This window comes from Mercenaria mercenaria, chromosome 10, assembly GCF_021730395.1.
Source record: "Mercenaria mercenaria strain notata chromosome 10, MADL_Memer_1, whole genome shotgun sequence".
Classification (NCBI taxonomy): domain Eukaryota; kingdom Metazoa; phylum Mollusca; class Bivalvia; order Venerida; family Veneridae; genus Mercenaria; species Mercenaria mercenaria.
Genome location: NC_069370.1, coordinates 5,959,823 through 5,986,835, shown reverse-complemented (window position 1 = coordinate 5,986,835; position 27,013 = coordinate 5,959,823). Strand labels below are relative to the sequence as shown.

At 35.4% G+C, this 27,013-nt stretch overlaps 1 protein-coding gene across 1 annotated transcript in view; it reads left to right on the top strand.

Moving 5' to 3' along the window:
* LOC123559959 (26S proteasome non-ATPase regulatory subunit 3-like) overlaps window positions 1–22,634 on the top strand; it is a 145,935-nt gene extending 123,301 nt beyond the window's left edge. Inside the window, exons 2-11 of the mRNA XM_045352138.2 lie at window positions 1,535–1,757; window positions 8,665–8,861; window positions 9,218–9,358; window positions 13,181–13,317; window positions 14,201–14,391; window positions 14,698–14,801; window positions 16,543–16,657; window positions 18,386–18,609; window positions 20,636–20,791; window positions 21,350–22,634. Of these exons, the coding sequence (XP_045208073.1) occupies window positions 1,640–1,757; window positions 8,665–8,861; window positions 9,218–9,358; window positions 13,181–13,317; window positions 14,201–14,391; window positions 14,698–14,801; window positions 16,543–16,657; window positions 18,386–18,609; window positions 20,636–20,791; window positions 21,350–21,478 (1,512 nt within the window). The 5' untranslated portion in view covers window positions 1,535–1,639 and the 3' untranslated portion in view covers window positions 21,479–22,634. The remainder of the gene's footprint in view (window positions 1–1,534; window positions 1,758–8,664; window positions 8,862–9,217; window positions 9,359–13,180; window positions 13,318–14,200; window positions 14,392–14,697; window positions 14,802–16,542; window positions 16,658–18,385; window positions 18,610–20,635; window positions 20,792–21,349) is intronic.
* The last annotated feature ends 4,379 nt before the right edge of the window (window positions 22,635–27,013 follow it).

Here is a 27,013-nt window from a genome sequence, read left to right as displayed (position 1 = left end):
GTAGCGATCTAGTTCTTTATGGGAATATAAGTCTCTGAAAACCTGATATGCTAGAAAATGTCGAAAAACCGTTATGAAGTGAGTGGATTTTATATGAAATAAAGAACAGCTGGATTTAGTGGTGTTCAGCCTAAAATCATTTATACCTTATGGCTGAACACCACTAAATCCAGCTGTTCTTTATTTCATATAAAATCCACTCACTTCATAACGGTGTTTCGACATTTTCTAGCATATCAGATTTTCAGAGACTTACATTCCCATAAAGAGCTAGATCGCTACTTTAGAAAAACAAAAAGAAAAGGGGGTGTTAACTTTTATATAAGAAAACTACAGTTCGTTAAATACAACCCGCTGAATTTACTACTTTTTGCTTCTTTCAATTTCTCTTTTCGTGACATTAAATTCTTACGCCGCCATTTTTATCTAGCATGCGATAGGAACATGCCGATTTCATTACAATGCAAAGTGATACATACTGAAGCGCGGTAGGGTAAAAGTAAGCACGTTGCTGCCGAGAAAATGCACAAGGAAAGGAAAAAAGATTAGTACTATTTATATTTGGACTACTTGTGACTAGACCTGCGGAGGCTTACATTCTATTTGGTAGTGGTCAGCCTTATGCTCAGCAATTTGTTGGTATCCATTTCCAGCTGGGTGGACGGTGGCGATCATAATTAATTGCCTTGCCCAAGGACACACCACAATGGTAGTAACCAGGAATCAAACAAGGGAACTTTACATGTATAGTGTTCAGTGGAGCACATTACCATCACATGTATATGTAGTCAGTGTTGAAACCGTCTCCGGATTCAAATCAGCACTGGCTACATTGATGTTTACACCATAATTCCAGTACAAATCATTTTGTCCTGTTTTTAACCCTACTAACGTCTTCCTTTCTGCACAACAATTTATTTGTAGATAGATAGATAGATAGATAGATAGATAGATAGATAGATAGATAGATAGATAGATAGATAGATAGATAGATAGATAGATATAGATAGACAGACAGACAGATAGATAGATAGATAGATAGATAGATAGATAGATAGAAAGATAGAAAGACAGATAGATAGATAGATAGATAGATAGATAGATAGATAGATAGATAGATAGATAGATAGATTCGTGTAAATCATATATTTTGCAGTTAGCCCCCTCTTGACCAAGTCAAATAGCTTTTGTTACAATTTTGCAAATTTGAAAGATGCAATTGCGTAAAATATTCATGCCCAAACTAGATCTATGTCAAAATACGTCAGACTGCACCATTTTCGTTGAGGGAGCATTGCCCCTGGACAACATCTGTACGGTATGGTACGGGTAATTTCAAATCTTGTTAAAGTCAGAAAAATAGCATTAGAACAGTTCAATGGAACTATTATGTAGATTTTGTTCTGGATTTATACTATTTTCTTCCATCTGGAAGGGAACAGAACAGCTTACAAATAAAAAAAACGAAATTCGCTGCGGCGCTATCAAACAATCCGCCATTATTGTTGTCACATTTTGCAAATCATTCTGTGCACTGTGGGACCGGTATGAAAATACAGTGAAATATCGTATTGAATACTATTTCTTATTCGAATGCTTCATATTCAGGCAGTGACTATTTAAAATATTCTAAAATAAAATGGCTGTGGGAGGTACAGACGTCGAAATGAAAGACGCTAGTCCGGTAAAGAGCGAAAAAACAAACGGAGTCGTTGAAGAAGAACCAGCAAAAGACCCAGAATTATTAACTTTGGAAGGTAATTGTGTACAGACTATAGGCATTGTCGATTATCAACCATTCGTCAAAGATTTGGATAAGGAGATAGTTATGTTTGCGAGTTATTTACAAACTATCTGTAATACCCCACCCATTAAAAAAGACCACAGGAGTCAGAAATTCTATCAATTATATAAGACCATAGAGTGGTAGAACCTATGCTCGTGGTATTTCGATAATTACGCTCTCTACAGAAGCACTGATAAAAATATTTCACCATGCTATGTTCAGCACCGACCAGTGGTGTAATGCATTTGCAACAAACGTAGCGATAGCCGCGCGTGCCGCTCACGTGACGTATACAGCAGCCGATACATTTTACGCAATCTGTATCCGTCGCACAAATCTGACACAAATATGTCAAAATCACTCAACTAAAGTTAGTTTTTTTAGAAATCATGCATTACGTTCAGATATAAGATACATTTAAGAGCAAGATGTGATGAATGTGACGCCTGGCTACACTACGAGTGCCTTTGGAACCATGAAAAGATCGACGTTGATCTTATATTTTGACAAAGTCCAAATGGTTATTTCTGAGATGTAGGGAGGAGTAAATTTCCTACACACAAAAAAAGTGTAGAAAACATCAGTGAATTAATCACTGTCGTTGTTTGAATCTTTAATACTTGAACATTCTGTTTTTAAATAACATTATCATACGTTTTTAAGCTTTGTTCTAATAGTGACTCCATTTCTGTAAGGGAAATATACACATAGAGGCACATACTAAATTTTATCCTCATTTCTTTTGTTTTTCACATAATAAATGAGTAATGTTCTAAATATTATATTCGCATATGCTTGTTTGTTCCTTTTTAGCCTGCTGAATTTCTTTTTCGCCCTTAGTTTAATCGATATAACATACCGCCAGCATAGGTTCCCTTCAGGGCGAATTTTCACCTTTTCACGTATGCCGTCTCGATAGCTCACGAGACGACTAAGTCCCGTGATGACACACATCAACAATATGTTTCGATAAAAGGAGGATAACTTTATGTTTTTGCATAGGCAAATCGAAATAATAATTTTTTCAGGGTTCGAATTTAAGCTCGCATACTCGCGAAATGCGAGTGCAAATTTCAAACTGCGAGGTGAGATTTCAGACACCAGCATTTTTTTGCGAGTGAAAATTTTTGGCCGAATAATGTGCATTTCTAACGGTCGTCTCGATCTTACACTGTTCTTTCTTTAACAACTCGCGGTCATTGCAGCGCATTGTCATTTGCAGAACGAATTTCCGAGCACTCTTTCATCTTTCGTCTTAAACAGAAGTTTATACTCGATACATGTCCCGTGCGCATGTCTTTTCAACTGCTGACAAGTACCTGCGCCAATTTTGATGACGTTTACCGTATCCGGTGGGTTTTTTGGTAATCTTTAATAAGTTACTATTTATATAGCGCAAATACAATTGGCTGGACTCATCACATGGATGTTTGTGTTAATGTTCTTAAAGTGACAAGTCGCGGAAAATGCAAGTTGTTTTTTCATTTAGCAAGTTAAAAAAAATACCACTTGCGAAAAAATGCAAGTAGAAAATCTGGCTAAATTCGAACCCTGTTTTTCTTGCTTCTTAAAAAGATTATATATGTACAAAATACCGCGAGCATAGGTTCCACCACTCTAGAAGTCTATCTTTACAAAACATACCCCCTATATATATAAAATAAACACCAGGAATGAAACGTCAAAAACCCAGAGTCTCCTGTAAATACTAAGGCGTAAAAAAAAAAAATTGTTTGTTTCTGGTATCCCGACCTACCCTAAATATTTGGCCCGACCCTAAATGTTTTTATGGCCTTGGAGAATAATTTTTTCAACTTTTTGACAAAAAGTTGCCAAACTGCACTTTTTATGCTTAAAACATGGTCAGTGATGTTAGAAATCAACTTCCTGATGCTCTAAAGGCATAACCCCCCTATTTGTATTCAATTTTTTGACAAAAAAATAATTTCCGAAGAGTCTCCTTTAATAAAAAAAAATTCCAAGAAAAAAAAATTTTCTGACCTACCTACCCTAATTTTTTTGAGCATGTTACCGGAAACAAAGAATTTTTTTTTTAGGCCTAATGGAACACACGGTGATTGGAATTTAGTGAGTGTGGTGAAGAATTAACACTAAAACACACCTACTACACTTGACAGTGTTCAAATCTGATACACTTGAGTAATCAGACATTTTCTGAGATTTTCAGGCCGAAGCCATTTGCTGACGTCAAGTAAGGTCAGCTTTTCTCATAAACTATCGAAGCTGTTGCTTTTAAACTTGCAACACTTGTTCACCATCATAAGCTGACCATGTACAGCAAGAAACATAACTCTGTCCTGCTTTTTGCAAGAATTATGGCCCCTTTTGGATTTAGAAAATATCAGATTTATTGGTTAAGTTTTATGTTTAAGGTCAGCTTTTCTCCTAAACTATTCAAGCTATTGCTTTGAAACTTGCAACAGTTGTTCACCATTATAAGCTGACACTGTATATCAAGAAACATAACTCCATCCTGCTTTTTGCAAGAATTATGGCCCTTTTTGGACTTAGAAAATCATGGGTAGGACAATTTTTCTATTATACAAAAAAAATCAGATGAGCGTCAGCACCTGCAAATTTCTATAACTTTACATAAAATTTCAAAGGCTGCAGAGCCCATGGATTCTTTAAAAGAAAATCACGCTGCCGCCTCCTGCCTCCGCACAGAAAGGAGGATATGGGTAGTTTACAGCACATGCATTGCAGACCAAATGTGAACTAGATACAGTTCAGATTACCTGTTAGTTTTCATAGATTGTGGGCTGAGCGCCAAACTGTTATTTATAACTGTATATAAATAAAGAACAGCATGCAATAGTTTCGTGCTCAGATGTGTTTATATCTATTTAAAGCTTACAAAGATGTCAGGATCTTAGAGAATTGAGATGTGTTTATATCTATTTAAAGTTTACAAAGATGTCAGGATCTTAGAGAATTGGTCTTCAACTTTTTAAAAAAAAACTGTCATGCAAATTTATATTTCAGTAATCTCCCTGTTTTCTTAAATGAAAAATAATCCTGTCTGAAATTTGAAAGGCCAAGACCTCTTCTCAGTCATCGATGTTCTGGTGAAAAGCCCTGAATTAAAAGGGTGCAGGACTAAACTTACCCAAGCCAAAGTTTACCCACTTTGAAAAGCCAAAATATACTCGTTGTTTCCATTACAACTAATACAAGTTAAAATGTACCCATGGATGTAAATATATGTCATTAATTTATAAATAGTTATCTAAATAAAGTTTTTCAAAGGAAAGGCAGATATAAAACAGCATTGTCTTTCATATTTTGTCATTGATTGTTAATATACACGCAGTTAGTTTGTCAATTTAAGGAGCATGTGGATCTAGAATACTTTGCAAATTGTCAACCAAGTAACCAAATGAAATTGATCTTGTGTAAAAAAAAGGTTATTTTTTATTTTACTTATAATACATGTAATAGCTGCTTTTTTTTTTAAAGAAGATGCCTATCTAATTCTAAAGTGTCAAAAATGTTGGCAAAATTAAGCATGCTTCATAAAGTCTTGAAAATTAAACATTTATACATATTTAAGTTCTTCATGTTGTTTTTTTTCACAGAATTTGTTTGTAATTAGCTTAAAGAAATTTATGCAAATACTTTGAAAGACGTTGTTGAGGTGTTTTGTAAAACAGTCACCATTACATGTCTGATTCTTCCCTTTTTTCTGTTTGCATATATTTTTTTGTTCCAGTAGTCAAAATTTCAATGTTTCCTTATTTTTAAAAAAAACAATTACAGTATTTTTGTTTTATCTCAGACAGCTTTTATCTGCGGAACAACAGATTTATTATGCCCCCTTTCGAAGAAGGAGGGGTATATTGTTTTGCAGATGTCTGTCGGTCGGTCGGTCTGTGTGTAGACCAATCCGTTTCTGGGTGATAACTCAAGAACGCTTGGGCCTAGGTCCAGTAGGATCATGAAATTTGATAGGAAAGTTGGACATCACCTGCAGATGACCCCTATTGAATTTGAGATCTGTATGTCAAAGGTCAAGGTGACAGTGACCCTGAAAAGTTAAACGGTTTCCGGATGATAACTCAAGAACGCTTGGGCCTAGGATCATGAAAGTTGATAGTGAGGTTGGTCATGACCAGCAGATGACCCCTAATGATTTTGAGATCATTAGGTCAAAGTTCAAGGTCACAGTGACCCGGAACAGTTAAACGGTTTCCGGATGATAACTCAAGATTGCTTAGGCCTAGGATCGTGAAATTTGATAGGGAGGTTGGTCATGACCAGCAGATGACCACTATAGATTTTGAGATCAGTAAGTCAAAGGTCACAGTGTCCAGGAACAGTAAAACGGTTTCCGGGTGATAACTCAAGAACGCTTGGGCCTAGGATCAGGAAAATTGATAGGGAGATTGATCATGACCAGCAGATGACCACTATTGATTTTGAGGTCATTTGGTCAAAGTTCAAGGTCAGATTGGCCAGGAACAGTTAAACGGTTTCTGGATAATAACTTGAGAACGCTTGGGCCAAGGGTCATGAAAGGTGATAGAGAGGTTCATCATGACAAGCAGATGACCCCTATTGATTTTGAGGTCTGTAGGCTAAAGGTCAAGGTCACATTGACCCAGAACAGTTAAACCCTTTCCGGACGATACCTTGAGAACACTTGGGCCTAGGATCACTAAACTTAATAGGGAGGTTGATCATGACCAGCAGATGACCCCTGTTAATTTTGAGGTCAATAGGTCAAAGGTCAATGTCACATTGAACCAGAACAGTAGAACTTTTGTTTACAGTGAGCAAATAATTTCTGTTCCTTGTGCAATTACTGAATGCATCAAGGGGGGCATTTCGTGTTCGACGAGCTCTTGTTAGCTCGACTATTCAAAGAATAGTCTAGCTATTCTACTCACCCTGGCGTCGGCGTCACACCTTGGTTAAGTTTTTGCATGCAAGTACATACAGCCATCAATTAAAGGCATATAGCTTTGAAACTTGTTTTTTCTTTTTCTAGGTCAATTACCAACCTCTCTGGGTCAAGTCCCATAACTCTGACATGTATTTTAAGCAAATTATGCCCCCTTTTGGACTTAGAAAATTTTAGTTAAAGTTTTACATGCAAGTTACTATCTCCAAAACTAATGCAGATATTGATTTGAAACTTCACATGTGTCTTCGGGGTTATAAAACTAGTTGATAGCAGCAAGTCCCATAACTCTGACTTTCATTTTGGCCAAATTATGCCCCCTTTTGGACCTAGAAAATTCTGGTTAAAGTTTTGCGTGCAAGTACATACAGCTATTTCTAAAAGGCATATAGATTTGAAACTTATTTTTTCTTTTTCTAGATCAATTACCAACCTCACTGGGTCAAGACCCATAACTCTGACATGTATTTTGAGCAAATTATGCCCCCTTTTAGACTTAGAAAATTTTGGTTAAAGTTTTACATGCAAGTGACTATCTCTAAAACTAATGTAGATATTGATTTGAAACTTCACATGTGTCTTCGGGGTTATAAAACTAGTTGATAGCAGCAAGTCCCATAACTCTGACCTTCATTTTGGCCAAATTATGCCCCCTTTAAAACTTAGAAAATTCTGGTTAAAGTTTTGCGTGCAAGTACATACAGCTATTCTAAAAGGCATATAGATTGAAACTTATTTTTCTTTTTCTAGATCAATTACCAACCTCACTGGTTAAGTCCCATAACTCTGACATGTTTTTCGAGCAAATTATGCCCCCATTTAGACTAAGAAAATTTTGGTTAAAGTTTTACATGCAAGTTATTATCTCCAAAACTAATGCAGATATTGATTTGAAACTTCACATGTGTCTTCGGAGTAATAAAACTAGTTGATAGCAGCAAGTCCCATAACTCTGACCTTCATTTTGGCCAAATTATGCCCCCTTTTGGACTTAGCAAATTCTGGTTAAAGTTTTGCGTGCAAGTACATACAGCGATTTCTAAAAGGCATATAGATTTGAAACTTATTTTTTCTTTTTCTAGATCAATTACTAACCTCACTTGATCAAGTCCCATAACTCTGGCATGTATTTTGGGCAAATAATGCCCCCTTTTGGACTTTGAAAATTCTGGTTAAAGTTTTACATGCAAGTTTCTGTCTCCAAAACTAATGCAGATATTGAATTGAAACTTCAAATGTGCCTTCAAGGTTATAAAACTAGTTAAGAGCAGCAAGTCCCATAACTGATATGCATTTTGGTCAAGTTATTTCCCCTTTTGAACTTAAAACTCTTTTGATATTTAACCTTTTTTGGGTAATATTTTCCTGCTTCTGGGACAATATTTCGAATAGTCGAGCTTGGCTGTCTTATGGACAGCTCTTGTTTTATATTTAGCATAGTTCCGGACCTATTCTCCTCAGATTCTAAATGATACCAGTTTTTTTAGGTTAATTGTAAAACAGTTTCTGTAAGTTAACTTACATTAATCAAGCTTGATGCCTCATTCCATGGATGAGCATGCGACAGTGGTATGAGAATAGAAGCCATTTTCCCTTTTATGATAATGTTGAGCACCAAACAAATGCAGTCACGCAGCTTGGGGGCTAAACTAAGGATCATGTACACTCAAAGTGGGAACTCAGTCGGAAGGCTGCAAAAGGGCTGCCTTTTATGATTCAGTTGTATACGGGGGGCCATATCTAGAGTAGCCATGTGGTCTAGTAATGGTAAAATTGTGTAAACTGCAATACTCTGTTACCCTGTTAAGCACTCTTGTTTGTGTTTATAATGTGGATGAACCAGTATATCAATTGTTTGGAATCATTTAATAGCTCATGACTTTAGTTAGCCCCTGAAAGTAATGGCACCAAGTCTTGTCACTCTAATGCCTTTAAGTTTTTTTTTATATTTCAGATGTGAGAGATTATGTGAAGTATATAGAAAAGTCTGTATCAACAAAAGAGCCACGATTCATGTCTAGAGTGGCCAGAGGTATCAGTTCAGTACGTCACAGACTTAATAATAATGTGTTACGGCGACTTCTTCAGGGATACATTCAGGCTCAGGCCCAAGCAGGAATCCGAGATGATCTGCTAGCTTTTCTTGATGAGGTTTGTTACTGATTCAGAATATTATTTGTTAACTATTAATATAGTGTTACCAAAGAGACTGACTTGTTGGGACCTGCCTTATGTTAAAAGCTGTTTATTCAAATTTGGTGTTTACCCTCCTTTTTCAACACATTTTTATTGGTTTCTTAATGAAGATTTCATTTTATGGCCTCTGTGCTATATGTGGAGGAGACTATAATATTCTTTTATATCAAGAAAAAACTGATAAACATACATGTGTGCCTTAAAGTAAATTTTAATAAATTTTGTCTGTTTAGTGAATTTTAATTTATTGTTAGTAATACCTTTGTACATAATTGTAACTTTCAATTGACATTAATTTATGTTTGTTTCAGCCAATGGTGTCCAATGGTATAGGCCCTCAGTTTAGACCACGATCGGGAAAACTTGCAAATAGTCCACTTATACCCGAGATTGAAGTTTATCTCCACCTACTAGTTCTGATACATCTAATTGACCTTAAAAAATATGACAAGGTAAATATATTAGTGTTATTCTAACAGTACTTTGATCTGTAATGTTGTATTTGGCTTTGATGAGCAAGTTCCATGTGGGATCCGGGCCTGGCAAAATCCACAAGACCCAAATGCAGCTTTGCAGATGAAGGGGCTGCTTTAAGGTAATATGCGCCACCTAACGAATTTCAACGGAACCTTATGAAATTTTGTCAAATCAAAATTGACGATATTTCCGATTGACTGGTATTTTTTCCTTTTTACTGTTATTCTCCATTTTGCTGCTGTAAATCTTCAAACATGACCACTATCGTCATTTTTTCAGCAGAGCACAAAATGACGTACTTGACTGGTTTTTCGAGTATCGTTTTTATATACAACTAAAATACGGCAAAAAATCTTTATTTTCAAGTTTATATTAAAATTATCTCTCCAATGATATATAATTTGTCATGTTTATTTCGACGTCACATCAGAGGCAAACGACTTATAAACGCAAAACTGACGTCGAGCTTCCCCCGAAATTTTTCGTGAAGACGCCTATATTTCATAAACTGCCAGATAGTTTTTTGAATAAATTTGAGCAAGTGTGCAAAATTTCAATCGCTATCGATTCCGTAAAAGAAAAATGGGGGTCACCGTTTTTTATTTCGCTCTATTTACCGTGGTGCTTCCCCTACCCCCAGTAAAAAAGAACGACGTTTTTGTACTTATTTCGTAAATTTTCGTTTATTTAAATTTTGTTTCTGTTTCTGTTTGTGAATATAATGCTATTAAATTCCAGTAATGATAAAACGAAGATATGATTTAATGAAATTATTGAAATAAATGAATGATTTCAGGAATTTGCCCTCCTTTACATGACAAAGAAATACAAAGAGTCCTTTTTATTGAAACAGGAAATACGTATCGGTAAGGTGCATTTTAGCCGAAAGTTGTATTCACCTAGAATACGCTGATTTTTTTATTTGTAGTTGCAGCTTCAATTCTTAAGCAAACTTTGTTTAAATTTGATAAAATTAACAATATTTGTCGAAATGCTAAAACATTAGCAGAAAAGTGAATATAATGTTACAAACAAGCACATCAAATGTTAAAGGTCTAAGCAAAATGTTTGTAGTCAATCTTAAGGTAGTAGAGGTGTAATAGCAATGTTTACAAAATGGCATTTGCTTGGTATATTCTTAAAGATGACCGTGTTTCGCACTGTTTTGCAATTTATTAACAAATTTTACCGTGCCGTTTTTTTCTAAATTTTGTATAACTTATGGTATCTCCTCTAGCTCAAGTAGAGACAAATTTCAAAGTGATGGCTCATTTTACCATTAATCTTAATATAACAATCATCAAACTATTGGTAAACAATTATAAAACACACAAAAAAAAATATGTGAATATCATTTTATCTAGGGTTCCTCAAGTAAACGGATTTAATGATACAGAATTTTAATTTCAACGTTGAAAAAATAAGGTCGAATCTTATGTTTCTATTTTGAGTTTTGCTTACTACACTCAAAAATAACCTTGTGGCATACGTAAAACCTACCTAAATTTCTTCCACGATATGTAATCTAAAGAGTGAAAGCAAAATAGAGAACATTTACCACGTGTTACTCAATATTTTTACAGATGTGTAACTCTACCCCTTCAGTTTAAGTAGTAAATTCACTTTGAACAGCAAGAAATCGCTTATCAAATTAATTCTTTTCCATTTTTGCACAATAAATCCAGTCATAAGTCTTGAAAGAAGTAAAAATTTACTAGAAAAAATCGAAAATAAGGGAAAAAAATTTGGTCCCAGTAGGGCTTGAACCTACGCCCACTGAGAATTGCAGTAAAAGTGGGTTTATTGTAGGAATTGTATACTTTTCAAAAAGGAGATATTCTGTTACGCCTCTACTACCTTAAAGAGATTCTATTACCAGATATTTTGGTTTTCATCTAAGACTTCGTTTTAAATTCATGTTCACGCAGGTATGATTCATGCCAGTACCGGATATTCCCATGTCAGTGTATTTTTATCTTCCTTTGGTATTCTGTCGAAGGCATGATAGTGACAAAAGGAACCGTTCTAGAAAATAACACTGCACGTGACTTGTGTGCATAAACTGGAGAGGAAACAGGTAAAAGCTCGAACTTCCTCGCCGGAAGAGCAGTTGTCCAGTTCGTGTGACGTAGACAAGATGAAATGATTTATAAGAAAACGCAGAAGACGCCATGAGAAAACCAACATAGTGGGTTTGCGGCCAGCATGGATCCAGACCAGCCTTCGCATCCGCTGGTCCATGCTGTTCGCTAACGGTTTCTCTAATTGCAATAGACTTTGAAAGCGGTTTTCTCATGGCGCGGCTCAAATGGAGACTTTGTAAAACATGACTGTAGTATGAAATTAAATTGTAAAATACGTTAATATACAAAGTCGTGCTCACGTGTTGTGAGTATTTTATTTAATTTACTGCATAATTTCCAGCAGACGTTTATAATTTGTGTCGGGATATATACCACATGTACGAACCTGCGTCTTCTGATATCAGGCGCAAACTTCCTCGGTGTTGTTTGTAACATTTGTTTATCGGGATATATAAACAAAACAAGTATTTTGTTAAAGTACTCAACATTAATCAAAAGTTTAATATCGTTTTATTATCATTACTGTAAAGTTTTTTTCTATGTAAAGATGGAATCATTAACTGCGCACTCTTCAAAATACTATATAGAGTTCGAACTTTTTATTTTATTATTGTAGTGCTGGTGTTCCACTGAATTTTATATACATGCATTTCAAAAATTAACACGGCGAATAAACTAAATAGTTAAAACTGGTGATAAGTACTTCAAAAAACAACGTAAAATCCTTTCAATTCAGAGAGAACTATTAATACACTAATTTTGCACAGACATTTAGACAATTTGTCTGTAATAAAACATGTCTGTTTGTCATGTATAGAACTTTTTCTAGAAATCATTCATCTGTTTGAAGAATATAATGAAATAACGTCTTCATTTTATCATTATTGTGATATCATTTCATTATATCCACCAGCAGAAACTGATATTATTTCATAATATAAACCAACAGAAACAGAAACTGAATTTAAGTTAATGGAAATTTACGAAATAAGTATAAAAACGTCGTTATTTTTACTTGGGGTAGGGGAAGCGCAACGATAAATAGAGCGAAATCTAAATCGGTGACCCCCGTTTTTCTTTTAAGGAATCGATAGCAATTGAAATTTTGTACTTCTGTTGAAATTTATTCAAAAAACTATCTCACAGTTTTTTAGATATAGGCGTTTTTACGCCAAATTTCGGGTGAAACTCAACGTCAGTTTTACGTGTTTTGCGTTCATAAATCGCTTGCCTCTGATGTGACGTCGAAATAAACATGACAAATTATATATCATTGGAGATATAATTTCAATATGAACTTTAAAATAAAGATTTTTTGCCGTATTTTAGTTGTATATAAAAAAGATACTCGAAAAACCAGTCAAGTACGTCATTTTGCGCTCTGCTGAAAAAATGACGGTAGTGGTCATGTTTGAAGATTTACAGCAGCAAAATGGAGAATAACAGAAAAATGGAAAAAATACCAGTCAATCAGAAATATCATCAATTTTGATTTGGCAAACTTTCATAAGGGTCCTTTGAAATTCGTAAGGTGGGGCATATTACCTTAAAGACCTTTTACTCTGACATATTCATCTAAAATTGACTAATTTTAAAATCACATAAAGCTGAATACTCTTGAAATGGTCATTTCTTCTTCTTCTTTTGATGCATGGGAAGTCGAAGCACCATAATTACATCAGTGTTGCTGACTTAATGGTATTTTAATTACAGGCTGTGATCTGTTCAGAAAAACTGATGCAAAAATTGGTACATCAGAATAGACGTACATTAGATATACTTGCTGCAAGATGTTATTTCTACCATTCAAGAGCTTATGAACTGACTAAACAGCTAGAAAAAGTCAGAGGGTAAGCTAAAACACAATAAAACACAAGTATCTATCTCTTACTCTTTTAAAATCAAAGTTTTTGTATTAGTTTTTGTTTTGTGCTGGAATGCCAGACTGGGAAAGACTCCCTGTGAAAGTGCAATATTGAGTTATCAATGAGTCTGATCCAATGTAGTGTGACTTTAAGTTTAACTCGGGCAAAGAATTTCACATAAAAGAGGAGAAGTTTTATTGTTAAAAATCAGTTTGTACATATGCTGATGAGGAATGTAGGAATACTGACCAGTATTATAATGAACTTGCCACCATTTATAAGGGAAATTAAGTTGAAAATAATGTCTCTGTTAAAACCACATCCATCAGAACTGATAAGAAGAGCTTAAATGCAGCGTCACTATTTATAAAATTGTTTTTTTTAGTGTAGTTAAATATTTTCTGGTCCTTTGGGATCATTGAGTCAATTCAACATAATTTATGTGTAATGGAGTTCCGCTTAAGCCGGTGCTGGGAGATGTGAGAGGTGTACCTCTTGTGAACAGACTCAATCAAACCGAGTCTACTATTTTTCTTCTTGGTTGCATTCTTTGCTTCCAATGGATCCTTTTACAGATTTAATTGTCTAATTTGGTAAAAAATTCTGTGAAAGGGGCATATATCAGATTTATGTCAGAAATTTTTGTAAAGTTACAGTTTACAGTTCAGACAAGAAGATATTTAAGATACAACATAAAAACAGAATGTTTTACTGAGTTTTTGGGAAGTGTTCAGTTTAATAGAAAAAGTGCCATTTGTTTAAAGGTTTTTAGATTACAAGTGCTGTTCTTCCAAATTAAGCATGAGCCTTATACCTTGTGCATGATATTCATTGTATTATTTGAAATTCAACCAAATTTGTATTTCAGATTTTTTCACACGAGATTGCAGACGTCAGTTTTGAGGTCTGACTATGATGGGCAAGCCACACTTCTTAATTTACTTCTCAGAAATTACCTTCAACATAACTTAATAGAACAGGCCGACAAGCTCGTTACAAAGTCAACTTTCCCAGAACATGCCTCAAACAATGAGTGGGCAAGATATTTATATTACTTAGGTATATCTTTGATACTTTTTTCATGGTTATTAAATTTATAAAATTTTGTCAAATATCGTTTAAATCATTGCTAAAAACAAAGTAATTAATGTATTTTTTCTGTCAGTGCCTTAGGCAATCACTTTGTTCTTAAGTAGTAACACTTTATATTTATATGTGGATTAAATTGCAGCCTTTATTTTTGTTGAGATTATCTTTTACATCTCGTGGTGTAGAAAACAATACAGTATCAATAGTTTGTCAAATCTGGCAAAAACTTATGCATAGATTAAGAGCTTGTGCACGCGTTTTAAATGATTATTGCAGGTACAATAAAAGCAGCACAGTTGGAATATTCCGAGGCACACAAACACTTGTTACAGGCGTTAAGAAAAGCACCACAGAATGCAGCAGTCGGATTCAAACAAACAGTAAGCCTACATGTACTTCATTAGCTCCCATGAGCACGAGCTGTTGTGGTGTCTCACTCAGTATTCGTTGTCTGTTCATATTTCCTTCAACAAAATCTCTTCTGAACCTATTTTGTGGAATTAATATGGAACTTGGCATTGATGTTGTTCAAGTGTTCAGACAGATCTGCCCATTAGCACAGTCTATCTGAGCTAAAAGTAGAAAAAAAATTTAAAACAGCTTCTATTAAACTGCTGGTGCAATTTTTAAATAATTTCACAGAAATGTTCCTTGTCTGAATCTCTATCCATGTTGTTAGGTCACCTTTCCCAATTTGTATACAATGTATAAAATGTACATGTAATTGGAAATTTAAATATTTTGTTTATAAGTCGATAGACAAGATGGTTTCCAATCAATTTCAAGGAATGCTGTGGCCTATAGTGATAAAAATTCATAGGATGATTGCATACATGTGTACTGGTGTATACCACGTTTAGACTTCCAGGTAAATCATCCAAGAACCATCGAGGCAATATATGGAATAGCCAGAAATCCCAGTATATTTTACACCCATATTAACACAAAAAACAACATCAAATCCTTAAATAATGACAGGAATGTGAAATTCAGTATTCATACTATACTCACATGATTCAGTGCTCTTATATGGCCATTTTGGATAAGTACCGCCAGATTTATGACCCTTGAATTAGTCAAGATGTCAAAACTTGAGTGTGTCCACTTCATAATAGGGTATTTAACAGTCAAAATTAATATACTTTGAGGGCAATATGTTGTGATAGTCTGGCACTGGTATGCTTATATTTTAACTGTTAAGCACTCTATTGGTCACAGTTTTGATGCAATTTTAACTAAACTTGGTCAGAATACAGTGTTCCCAGAAACCCCCAAATGGGGCGTTTTTACACCCAGAATAGTACTTTGCACCCCCAGTTTTGGAGACAGCTGTTATATATCTTTTAGTGAAGGGGTGCAAAAGTGCAAGAAAAACTCAGATTTCACCCCCAACTTTAAAATGCCAGTGGGAACACTTGAATAGTTGTCTCAATGAAGTCTTGGACAAGTACGAAACTGGGTCATCTGTATGAAACCAGGTCGGAATGATTGTCCATATGAAATACAGGTCAAGTTCAAAACTGGATTATCTATTGTCAAAAATGAATGGTAAAAAAAATTTGTTTACACCCCAGAAAACTTACTGTCATGCTAGAGGTCACATCTTCTACCTTTGTCTTAATGAAAGCATTGGCATAAAATCCAGGTCAGTTGGTCAAATTATTTACAAATAACATTTTTAATGGATTTATGAAACTTCCCTTTTCCATCAAGTTTGATAGTAAAAACAGTTGTTACTTTCCATGACTTTCAGTTTGCCATGACCTATTGTGAAATCATTAATATTCGTGGGGGACTAATTTTCGTGGATTCCGTGGTTGAGCCAATCCACGAAATTTAATCCCAACGAAGAAGTAAAATTCCCATTCATTTTATGTTCAAAAGTTAAAATCCATGAATTCATATTCCCATGAAATTGCCGTTTTGACCAAAACCACGAAATTTCATGCCCACGAAATTAAACGATTTTACAGTATTCAACTTTTTAAGGTCAAACAGTCCATGTCAGTGGAGCAGCTTGGGGGCCATTTTGGCACTCTTGTTTGTCATAGCAGTTTTGCTGGAAACAAAGCTAAATATATTGTATACTCACAGTTACAGTATTATATTGTTATATTACAGGTTCAAAAGTTAGCTATCACAGTGGAGTTGCTGTTAGGAGATATTCCAGACAGATCCACCTTCAGAATACCATCAATGAGAAAAACACTTGCCCCATACTTCCAACTTACTCAAGGTTTGTACTTTCTGGAGGATAAATGTCTTGGAGCCTCTGTGGCCAAGTGTTTAAGGTTGCTGACTTTGAATTATTTGCCCCTCTACGATTTGGGTTTGAGCCTCACTTGGGGCATTGAATTCTTCAAGTAAGGAAGTTATACTGCTGGCTTATGATCTACCCAGGTGCCTGCTCTTGATGAAATTATGCACAGAGGGGCACCCCATCAAAAGGTGGAAAGTTGCCATATAACCTATAACTGTGGTGGTGTGACGTTAAAACCCCCATAAAACCAAAAAAGATATCTTATATTATCAAATTGACAGTGTACAAGTTTCTGCATTAAAGTTATCAAAAGGGCATGTTTGGTCTTGTGTTGGTGACAGTATCTTACTGATATTAGGAGGTAGCCAGGCAAAGTGCTTAATGTCAGTGACTTTAGATCACTTGGAAACCCTAGAAAAGGATGTAGAATGCTTTCATAGCAAGTCATCCTGCTGGCTTATAGAAGATGAATGGTTCAACTCGTGCCCGGCCGTGCCTAAAATAATGCCCAGAAAAGGCATCTTGAAGCATCCTCAACCATTAATAATACCTGGAAAGTAACCATGTATTATGATTGTATCATTGTGAGTTAAATCCCAAAAATTTCATACAAACTTGCACTGAGGAAAAAATCATTTTTATGCCCCCGAAGGGAGGCATATAGTTTTTGAACCGTCTGTCAGTCTGTCCGCAATTTTCGTGTCCAGTCCATATCTTTGTCATCGATGGATGGATTTTCAAATAACTTTGCATGAATGTGTACCACAGTAAGACGACGTGTCGCGCACAAGACCCAGGTCCATAGCTCAAAGGTCAAGGTCACACTTAGACATTAAAGGATAGTGCATTGATGGGCGTGTCCGGTCCATATCTTTGTCATCGATGGATGGATTTTCAAATAACTTGGCATGAATGTGTACCACAGTAAGACGACGTGTCACGCGCAAGACCCAGGTCCGTAGCTCGAAGGTCAAGGTCACACTTAGACTTTAAAGGATAGTGTATTGATGGGCATGTCCGGTCCATATCTTTGTCAACCATGGATGGATTTTCAAATTACTTGGCGTGAATGTGTACCACAGTAAGATGACGTGTCGCGCGCAATACTCAGTTCCGTAGCTTAAAGGTCAAGGTCACACTTAGACGTTAAAGGTAATTTTTCATGATAGTGCATTGATGGGCGTGTCCAATCCATATCTTTGTCATTCATGCATGGATTTTAAAATAACTACGCATGAATGTGTGACACAGTAAGACGACGTGTCACGCGCAAGACCCAGCTCCGTAAGTCAAAGGTCCTAAACTCTAACATCGGCCATAACTACTCATTCAAAGTGCCATCGGGGGCATATGTCATCCTATGGAGACAGCTCTTGTTGAATGTGTTTTTTCTCAGCTTTATTGTTTAACCAAAAAGACTTAGTATGTCAGAAAATACTTGCATTCATTGCTTTAGAGGCAAGTGTATTTACTTGTGGAGGAATACATATTATTTTGCTATTGCTATTGTATAATCTGAAATACCAATAGATCAAATGTTAGTTTCAGTGGATGTTAATCATTGTAATAAGGTATCTGTTACAGTATAAGGCTAAATGCATTTAAATAACAACAATATATTGTACATGGTATTTCTAGCAGGTTATCCAAGTATGATTTAACAGTATGTTGTACATGCCAAATGACTTGATTTTGTTGTTTCAGCTGTAAGAACAGGTAATCTCCCACGTTTCAACGAGGTTTTATCACAGTACGGGTCCAAGTTTCAGAGTGAGGACACATACACGTTGATTATACGATTACGACACAATGTGATCAAGACTGGTGTGAGAATGATCAGTCTGTCCTACTCGAGGATCTCCCTCATGGATATTGCACAGAAACTGACTCTGGACAGCCCTGAAGATGCTGAATATATAGTTGCTAAGGTGAATTTCTTATTACATTTTGCATTATTATCTTGCTGCCAGTTTATTATGTTATTTCCAGAAGGCATGTTTGCCCAGGGCTTTTACTCCACATTTTAGTGAAGACATGACCTGAGTTCTCTCAAAGAGGAGTTTTCTTGGCTTTTTAGGAACATGAGATTACTATTGTTATTATAAACTTTGTACTTTTCAAAGGATAACTGAAATGGAATCCTGGTCAATAAAAGGTTTCTGTTAAACCATGTATATTTTAAACATTTAAGTCAGAAAAAAATATCTTTCTTCCATCATTTCACTTATAAATTTAGATTTTATGGGAGAAATCTTTGTTGGATATTTCCTGGTGAGGTTGGGGTTAGGACCTATTACAGGGCCCGCTCTGGCCAATAATTGGCTGTACGCAAATAAAAAAAAAAAGCTATTGAAATCATACAAAATATGTTTAAAATTGCAAAATGGACCATTGTAGCCAAATTGAAAAACTTGTAGCCAAAGTGGCATTTTATTAGCCATTAGCTACAATGGCTAATGGCAGAGCGGGCCCTGGGTTAGGTAGGGGAATGCCCAAAAAATATATAATAGCCTTTGGCTCATAGTTATCAGTTTAACAGATGGAGCTTCCAGAAATGACTGAAGAATGTGTTGTAGTATACACTTTCTTAATAGTAGAGCATATGTATTATTTTGAGATGAAGTAATGTTGAGAACGAAGGACATGTAACAACTGCAGTTCTTTTTTATGTTTCTTTGCCTTTGAAGTAAGAGATTTCTTGCAAATTATGGCTGCTTTTATTTAGTTACCAAATTTTTAGCCAGCATGTTGCCTTTCTTGTCAAAAAGGGATTTTTGTACCCCCCGACAACAAAGTTGTAAGGGGGGGTATACTGGTTTCAGGTTGTCTGTCTGTCTGTCTGTCTGTCTGTCTGTCTGTCCGTCTGGTCGTCTGTCCGTAGACGCAATCTTGTGCGCACCATCTCTCCTTATCCCCTTGACAGAATTTAATGAAACTTCACACAAGTGATCAGTACCAACAGTAGTTGTGCATGGGGCGTGTTAGGTTCTTTTAGAAAAAAAATTTGCAGAGTTATGGGACTTTGTTTTTTTGTTACTATACTATATACATAGACACAATCTTGTGCGCACCATCTCTCCTCATTCCCTGGACACAATTTAATGAAACTTCACACAAGTGATCAGTACCAACAGTAGTTGTGCATGGGGCATGTTAGGTTCTTTTAGAAAAAAAATTTGCAGAGTTATGGGACTTTGTTTTTTGTTACTATACTATATACATAGACACAATCTTGTGCGCAGCATCTCTCCTCATCCCCTTGACACAATTTAATGAAACTTCACACAACTGATCAGTAACAACAGTAGTTGTGCATGGGGCATGTTAGGTTCTTTCAGAAAAAATTTTTCCAGAGTTATGGGACTTTGTTTTTTTGTTACTATACTATAGACATAGACACAATCTTGTTGGCACCATCTCTCCTCATCCCCTTGACACAATTAAAGAAACTTCACACAACTGATCAGTAACAACAGTAGTTGTGCATGGGGCATGTTAGGTTCTTTCAGCGACAAAAGTTGCAGAGTTATGGGACTTTGTTTCTTGTTAACATACTATGTACATACAGTCTGCATATGCAATCTTGTGCATGCCTAATCTACCAAACCCTTGCACACAATTTAATGAAACTTCACACAAGTGATCAGTACCAACCCTAGTTGTGCATGGGGCATGTTACATTCTTTTAGATAAATATTCTGCATAGTTATGGGACTTTGTTTTTTGTTACTATACTGTATACATACAGTCTATATACATACAGTCCACATAATTATGCAGTCTTGTGTGTGTCAAATTGCAATGTACTGTCAGTGCATGCGGGGGGTACATTCATCACCTTTAGTGATAGCTCTAGTTATGTATTGCAAATCATTACTTTTGATTGTTTACTTTTGACACCGTCATGTAGACAACAATTTTTTGTCAGTATCATAATTATATATCAACTTTCAGGCAATTCGAGATGGGGTTATAGAGGCTACAATTGACCATGAGAAAGGTTATGTCCAGTCAAGGGAGACAGTTGATGTGTATAAAACCAGGGAACCAATGGCGGCCTTCCATCAACGTATAGCTTTCTGTCTCGATATCCATAACAATTCTGTTAAGGTAAAGATAACCGTTAGATATCATTTTGTTAAAATTATTTATTACTTTTTTAAAAAAGGTTACAACTAATTGCGGCTTAAAACTGATAAAATGCACTTGACCTTCTACTTCTGTTCATCTTCAAGACAGTGACTTAAGATTGTTTAAACAGTTCTGAAGAAAAAAGCGCTGGTCTAACCGAATTCTGTCTGAAGTGTAGTATGTTCCATTTAATGATTAACACAATAAATATTTCAAATAATGGGTATTTGGGTCAAAAGGGGATAGGTAAAATGCTCAAGTTATCCAGGAATTCAATTAATCCAAACTAAAGGTAAGGATAACGGCCTGCAATCACATGTATTGCTTGAGTTTAGGCTGGGACTCCCTTTGCCATTGATGGTTAGGCATGTTTTATTTCACTTTAACAGATGCTCATTAAGATATTCTTGGAAGTCATACACACACGCTTTTGTTTTTACAAAGTTTCAACTCTGTGACAGTGCATAATAATGAATTAGCTAATTGCTATAAGATGACAGGTTTATATGGATTTACGATACGTTTTAAATTTTTTAGGCAATGCGATTCCCACCAAAGTCGTATAACAAGGATCTTGAGTCAGCTGAAGAAAGGAGGGAAAGAGAACAGCAAGAATTGGAAAGTGCTAAAGAAATCGCTGATGAAGATTTTGATGGATTTCCTTAACATATAATCGTATTCTAAAAATTTTGACTGCTTCAATTTGATATAAGTTGGTGCAATTACTGATATATCTCTGCAGGCTATAAGATAACTTATTTTGACAGAGTGTGAAACTTAATTTAAAAAAAGGTGAAAATCTGTTGTTGGTTTCAGACGTTCTGTTATAAGGTGTAACAATATAGTTGATAAAAGTTGGATCAAGATAAGAGTATTATATGAAAATGTTGACATTAACCTTGTAATAAGTCAAGAAAATTATTAACCCTTACCCTGCTAAATTTCTATAATGAACTTGTCCATCTTTCAATGGCACCATTAACTGTTAAAAGGGGTTCTTACCAAAGAGATACTGACTGAATGGCGAACAGTGCAGATCTTGATCAGACTGCACAGATATGCAGGCTGATCATGATCTGTACTGGTCGCAAAGGCAGAATCAGTCGTGTCCAGCATAAGGGTTAAAAACCAAGAATTACGTTCTTCTGATAGGAGATAGAGGTTTTTCATAGTAAATCCCATTTCTCTGGAAGCATTTTCATTGGCAATGTCTAGATAACCCTTTTTTTTTCAGTGTGTCTGAAACTTTCATATCTGCTTTCTAGCTTTACTCACAATCGGTGATATTGTTTATATCCATGAGTCAGGAAAATGAACAGCTTCCTATCTCACAGCCAGTGGTTTTTACTTAGTTGACGTTGAAGCGAGTTTGAGTTTCAGAGTGAGCTAGTGTCGTTCTCTAGTAAAAATCCTTGTAAGAAAGCACACGGTAATGCTTGATATATATTGAAAAAATACTGCAGTATGAAAACCAGACTGAGTCTGGGAAGATTTGTTAACATTTATTAAGGTGAAATTCTGTTTTCTTAATTGTCAAATTGTGGATACCATGATTTGTTTAAAAAAGGAAATAACAGTGTAGCGTTTATAATCAATAGCGTTACATAGACTTTAAATTTGAAATACATATGTACACAAACACATCCTTTACAGACATGTCATTATAGTTGTATTAAGAAGATTGGTCTTTGAATGCATTTATCTTGAGTAAGTTCTGTGTATATATAAGTATAGATTTATGCATTGGATATGTCAGTGGAGAGATTGACTCAATTTGTATTATTGATCTAATATTTGAAATACAACTTGAATAGTTACAGTTTTATGTTGTTACATTTTTTCTGACCAAAGCTGACTGTCTACGCTTGTCCTATATAGCTCCTTTGTGTTGTTTACCTCTGGTTTTAAAGTCCCATAAGGGTTTTAGTTTTATGATAAGAATAGATAAAATACTGTCCAAATGCATGATTATGTGGTTAGAAAAGCATTACTTCAATATTACTCATGAAATTATGTGTTCAGAGCTATAAAGGGAAGTAATAAAAACAATGGATTCAATAATACTTTCATCTATGCGTGTAATATTCAAACCTTTGATATACATATTAGAAAACAGTTACCAAAGATAGGATTCAACAAGAAATCAATATATTTTATGTTCATAGTAAAAAAAAAAAGTCGCAGCCTTAATATGAACAAAGTCATTTTGAACTTTTAGCCTGCCCTCTTTCTTGCAAAAAAAGGAATGAAAATCATGTTTTTCTTTTTCATAACAGGATGATTATGCACACTTCACATCCTTTTTGAAATAGAATAACTTTTTTTTTCATATTGCCTATATACTACAGTATATATTTACTACCGCAGTATGAACACATCCTCCAAATTAATGCACATGATTATTTTTAGCTCACCTGTCACATAGTGACAGGGTGAGCTTTTGTGATCGTCCGTCGTCCGTCCACAATTTCTTGTCTGCACGATAGTGGTTTCATTTATGATTTTATTTTAACCAAACTTGCACACAACTTGTATCACCATAAGATCTCGGTTCCTTTCTTGAACTGGCCAGATCCCATTATGGGTTCCAGAGTTATGCCCCCTGAAAGGGCCAAAATCAGCTATTTTGACCTTGTCTGCACAATAGCAGCTTCATTTACGATTTGATTTTTACCAAACTGCACACAACTTGTATCACCATAAGATCTTAGTTCCTTTCCTTGAACTGGTCAGATTCCTTTATGGGTTCCAGAGTTATGGCCCCTGAAAGGGCCAGAATTAGCTATTTTGACCTTGTCTGCACAATAGTAGCTTCATTTATGATTTTATTTTAACCAAACTTGCACACAACTTGTATCACTATAAGATCTTGGTTCCTTTCTTGAACTGACTAGATTCCATTTCCAGAGTTATGGCCCCTGAAAGGGCCAGAATTAGCTATTTTGACCTTGTCTTTACAATAGCAGCTTCATTTATGATTTGAATTTAATCAAACTTGCACAAAAGTTGTGTTGCCATAAGATCTCAGTTCCTTTGTTGAACTGGCCAGATCCCATAATGGGTTCCAGAGTTATGGTCCCTGAAAGGGTCAAAATTAGCTATTTTGGCCTTGTCTGCACAATAGCAACTTCATTTTTGATTTGATTTTAATCAAACTTGCACACAACTTGTATCACCACAAGATCTTGGTTCCTTTTTTGAACTGGCCAGATTCCTTCATGGGTTCCAGAGTTATGGCCCCTTAAAGGTTCAAAATTGGCTATTTTGGCTTTTGCAGCCATATAGAGACTTCATTTATGGTTTTATTTGATACAAACTTCCAAAATATCTTCAACAACAATAAATCTTGGATTCCATGACAAATCAGATCCAATTGTAGGTTCCAGAGTTATTTTATATCTGATTACCTCCCCTGATTGTAGTCAAAATGGATTTATATCAGTAAGTACTTATAGGACTTATTTGAAATTTCATTATTGTCATTAGTTGGACTGAGCCAATCAGGGTAGGTAACTATGGACTGTTTTATGTCAAATTACCTCCCTTTATTTCAAATTAAAATGGGTATATCTCCGTAACTAATGAAGATACTGATCTGAAATTTCATTTATGTCAACAGATTTATTTGGTAGATCCTTCTTTTGTTCACTTACAATAATTTTCTTTTTAATTACTTCCCTTTTACGTTACTATAAATAGCTTATTTTTAGTAACTTTTTTATTATTGGCCATAGGGAAAAACCAAGACCACTTTTCTGTGGTACAACATGGATGATTCCTCCAATTTTTAGGTGTATTTTGACATATCTGTACCTTGTGTTTTTTTCTTTTTGGTTAAATTTCTTTCCTTTGTTGTTCCTGTCCTTTGGACTTCGATATTTTTTCTGAGGACCGTCTTGTCCTCAAGTGCAATGATAACAGGTTAGCGATATAGGGCCATCATGGCCCTCTTGTTTTCAAAGTGTAAGGCATTTTGTAATCCTCCTTTTGACACCCCCCACCCCCCCCCTCAAAAAAAAAAGAAAATGAGTGGAATACCCTCCAGTACCTCAAAATTTAGACCAAAAATGCACAAGAGCCCCCCATTTCATACCTGTATTTTAAAATTTTCCAGGGAGAGAGCCTCCTGACCCCACTAAAATGACAGGGATACCTCCTACAATACATCAAATTTTATACCAAAAAATGACCTAGAGTCCAGGATTTCATACCTGTATTTCAAAATTGTCCAGGGGGAAAGCCCCCTGACGCCCAAAAATGAAGGGAGCACCCCTCCAGTGCTTCAAAATTTAGACCAAAAATGCATCAGAGGTCACTATTCCATACCTGTGTATTAAATATTTCAGGGAGAAGACTCCACTCTTCCCCCTAATATGGACAGAGGCCCCCTCCCGTACCTACTCCATCTCGGCGTTATGCACCTTGCCGGTGACGCTTCTGTTCTTAACCAAACATTTCTGGAGCCGGGCCTGTATATTATGATTGAAGTTCATTTGAAGTGTCCTGCTGTGTAACTAAGTAAATGTAAGAGATTTTGGGGTAAGTTTGTTCTCCTAAGTTCCTACTATTTATCATCAGATTCCTACATTTTTAGCTCACCTGTCACATAGTGATACGTGACAAGGTTAGCTTTTGTGATCTTCCGTAGTCTGTTCACAATTTCTTGTGAACACGATAGAGACCACAGTTTGCAATCAATTTTAATCAGACTTGCACACAACTTGTATTGGCATAATATCTCGATTCCTTTCGAAGACCAGATCCCATCATGGATTCCAGAGTTATGGCCCCTTAAAGGGGCCAAAATTATTTTTGGCTTGTGAACATGATAGAGACCTTATTTTGCAATCAACTTTAATCAGACTTGCACACAACTTGTACTGGCATAATATCTTGGTTCCTTTCGAAAACTGGCCAGATCTTTTTATGGGTTCCAGAGTTATGGCCCCTTATAGGTCCAAAATTTTCTATTTTGGCTTTTGCAGCCATATAGAGACTTCATTTATGGTTTGATTTGTTACAAACTTGCAAAATATCTTCAACAACAATAAATCTTGAATTCCATGATGAATCTGTCAGATCTGGAGTTATTTTATATCTGATTATCTCCCCTGATTTTAATCAAAATGGATTTATATCAGTAAGTACTTATAGGACTCATTTGAAAATTCATTATTGTCATTAGTTGGACTGAGACAATCAGGGTAGGTAACTATGGACTGATTTTATGTCAAATTACCTCCCATTATTTCATATTAAAATGGGTATATCTGTAACTGATGAAGATACTGATCAGAAATTTCATTTATGCCATCAGATGGACTTGGACAATCGGTGAAGATACATATTGACTGAATTTATGACAAATTACCTCCCTTTGTTTTTGTGTAAATGAATATATCTTGACAGTTTCTATCTCAATCTAATGAGATTGGTTTGAAATGTTATTTATGTCTTCCGTGGTAAGAAATTGTCATGATAGATAACTCTTGATTAAAAGTTTATCGATATGAATATTGTTGTAAAGGCTTGTACTCTGTATCTTCTACATACAATTACCAATGCATGCATTTATCTTGTTAAGTATTTATAGGACTCAGTCGAAATTTCATTATTGTCATTAATTGGACTGAGACAATCAGAGTAGTAAACTATGGACTGATGTCAAATTACCTCCCTTCATCGCAGTAACCAAAGAAGATACTGATTTGAAATGTCATTAATGCCATCAAATGGACTAGGACAATCAGGGTAGGTAACTTTTGACTGAATTTATAACAAATTACCTCCCTTTATTTTATGTAAATGAATATACCTCAACAGCATCTAATGGGATTTTTATCTAAGGCTTCCAGGGTAAGGAATAGTCATGTTAGTACAAAAATGCAGCATTTGAGCCTAGGACCCTCAAACTTGGTATGGAGATTGACCCTGACATGACCCATAGGTCAAAAGGGACTTACAAGAAAATATTTATCCTTAAGATATTTAATGTGTGTGCCTATGTGATATATGTCAAAACTTGAACTTATCATTAAGAGCAATGGTACTCGGGTGAGCGAAATAGGGCCATCATGGCCCTCTTGTCATATCAGAGGCTCGTACTTTTCTCCTCCTTTTTCAAAAAAAATGTCACTTGAAAGCCTGAATCCCCATAATTCTAATTGTATTTTTTACAGAATTATGCCCCTTTCATACTTA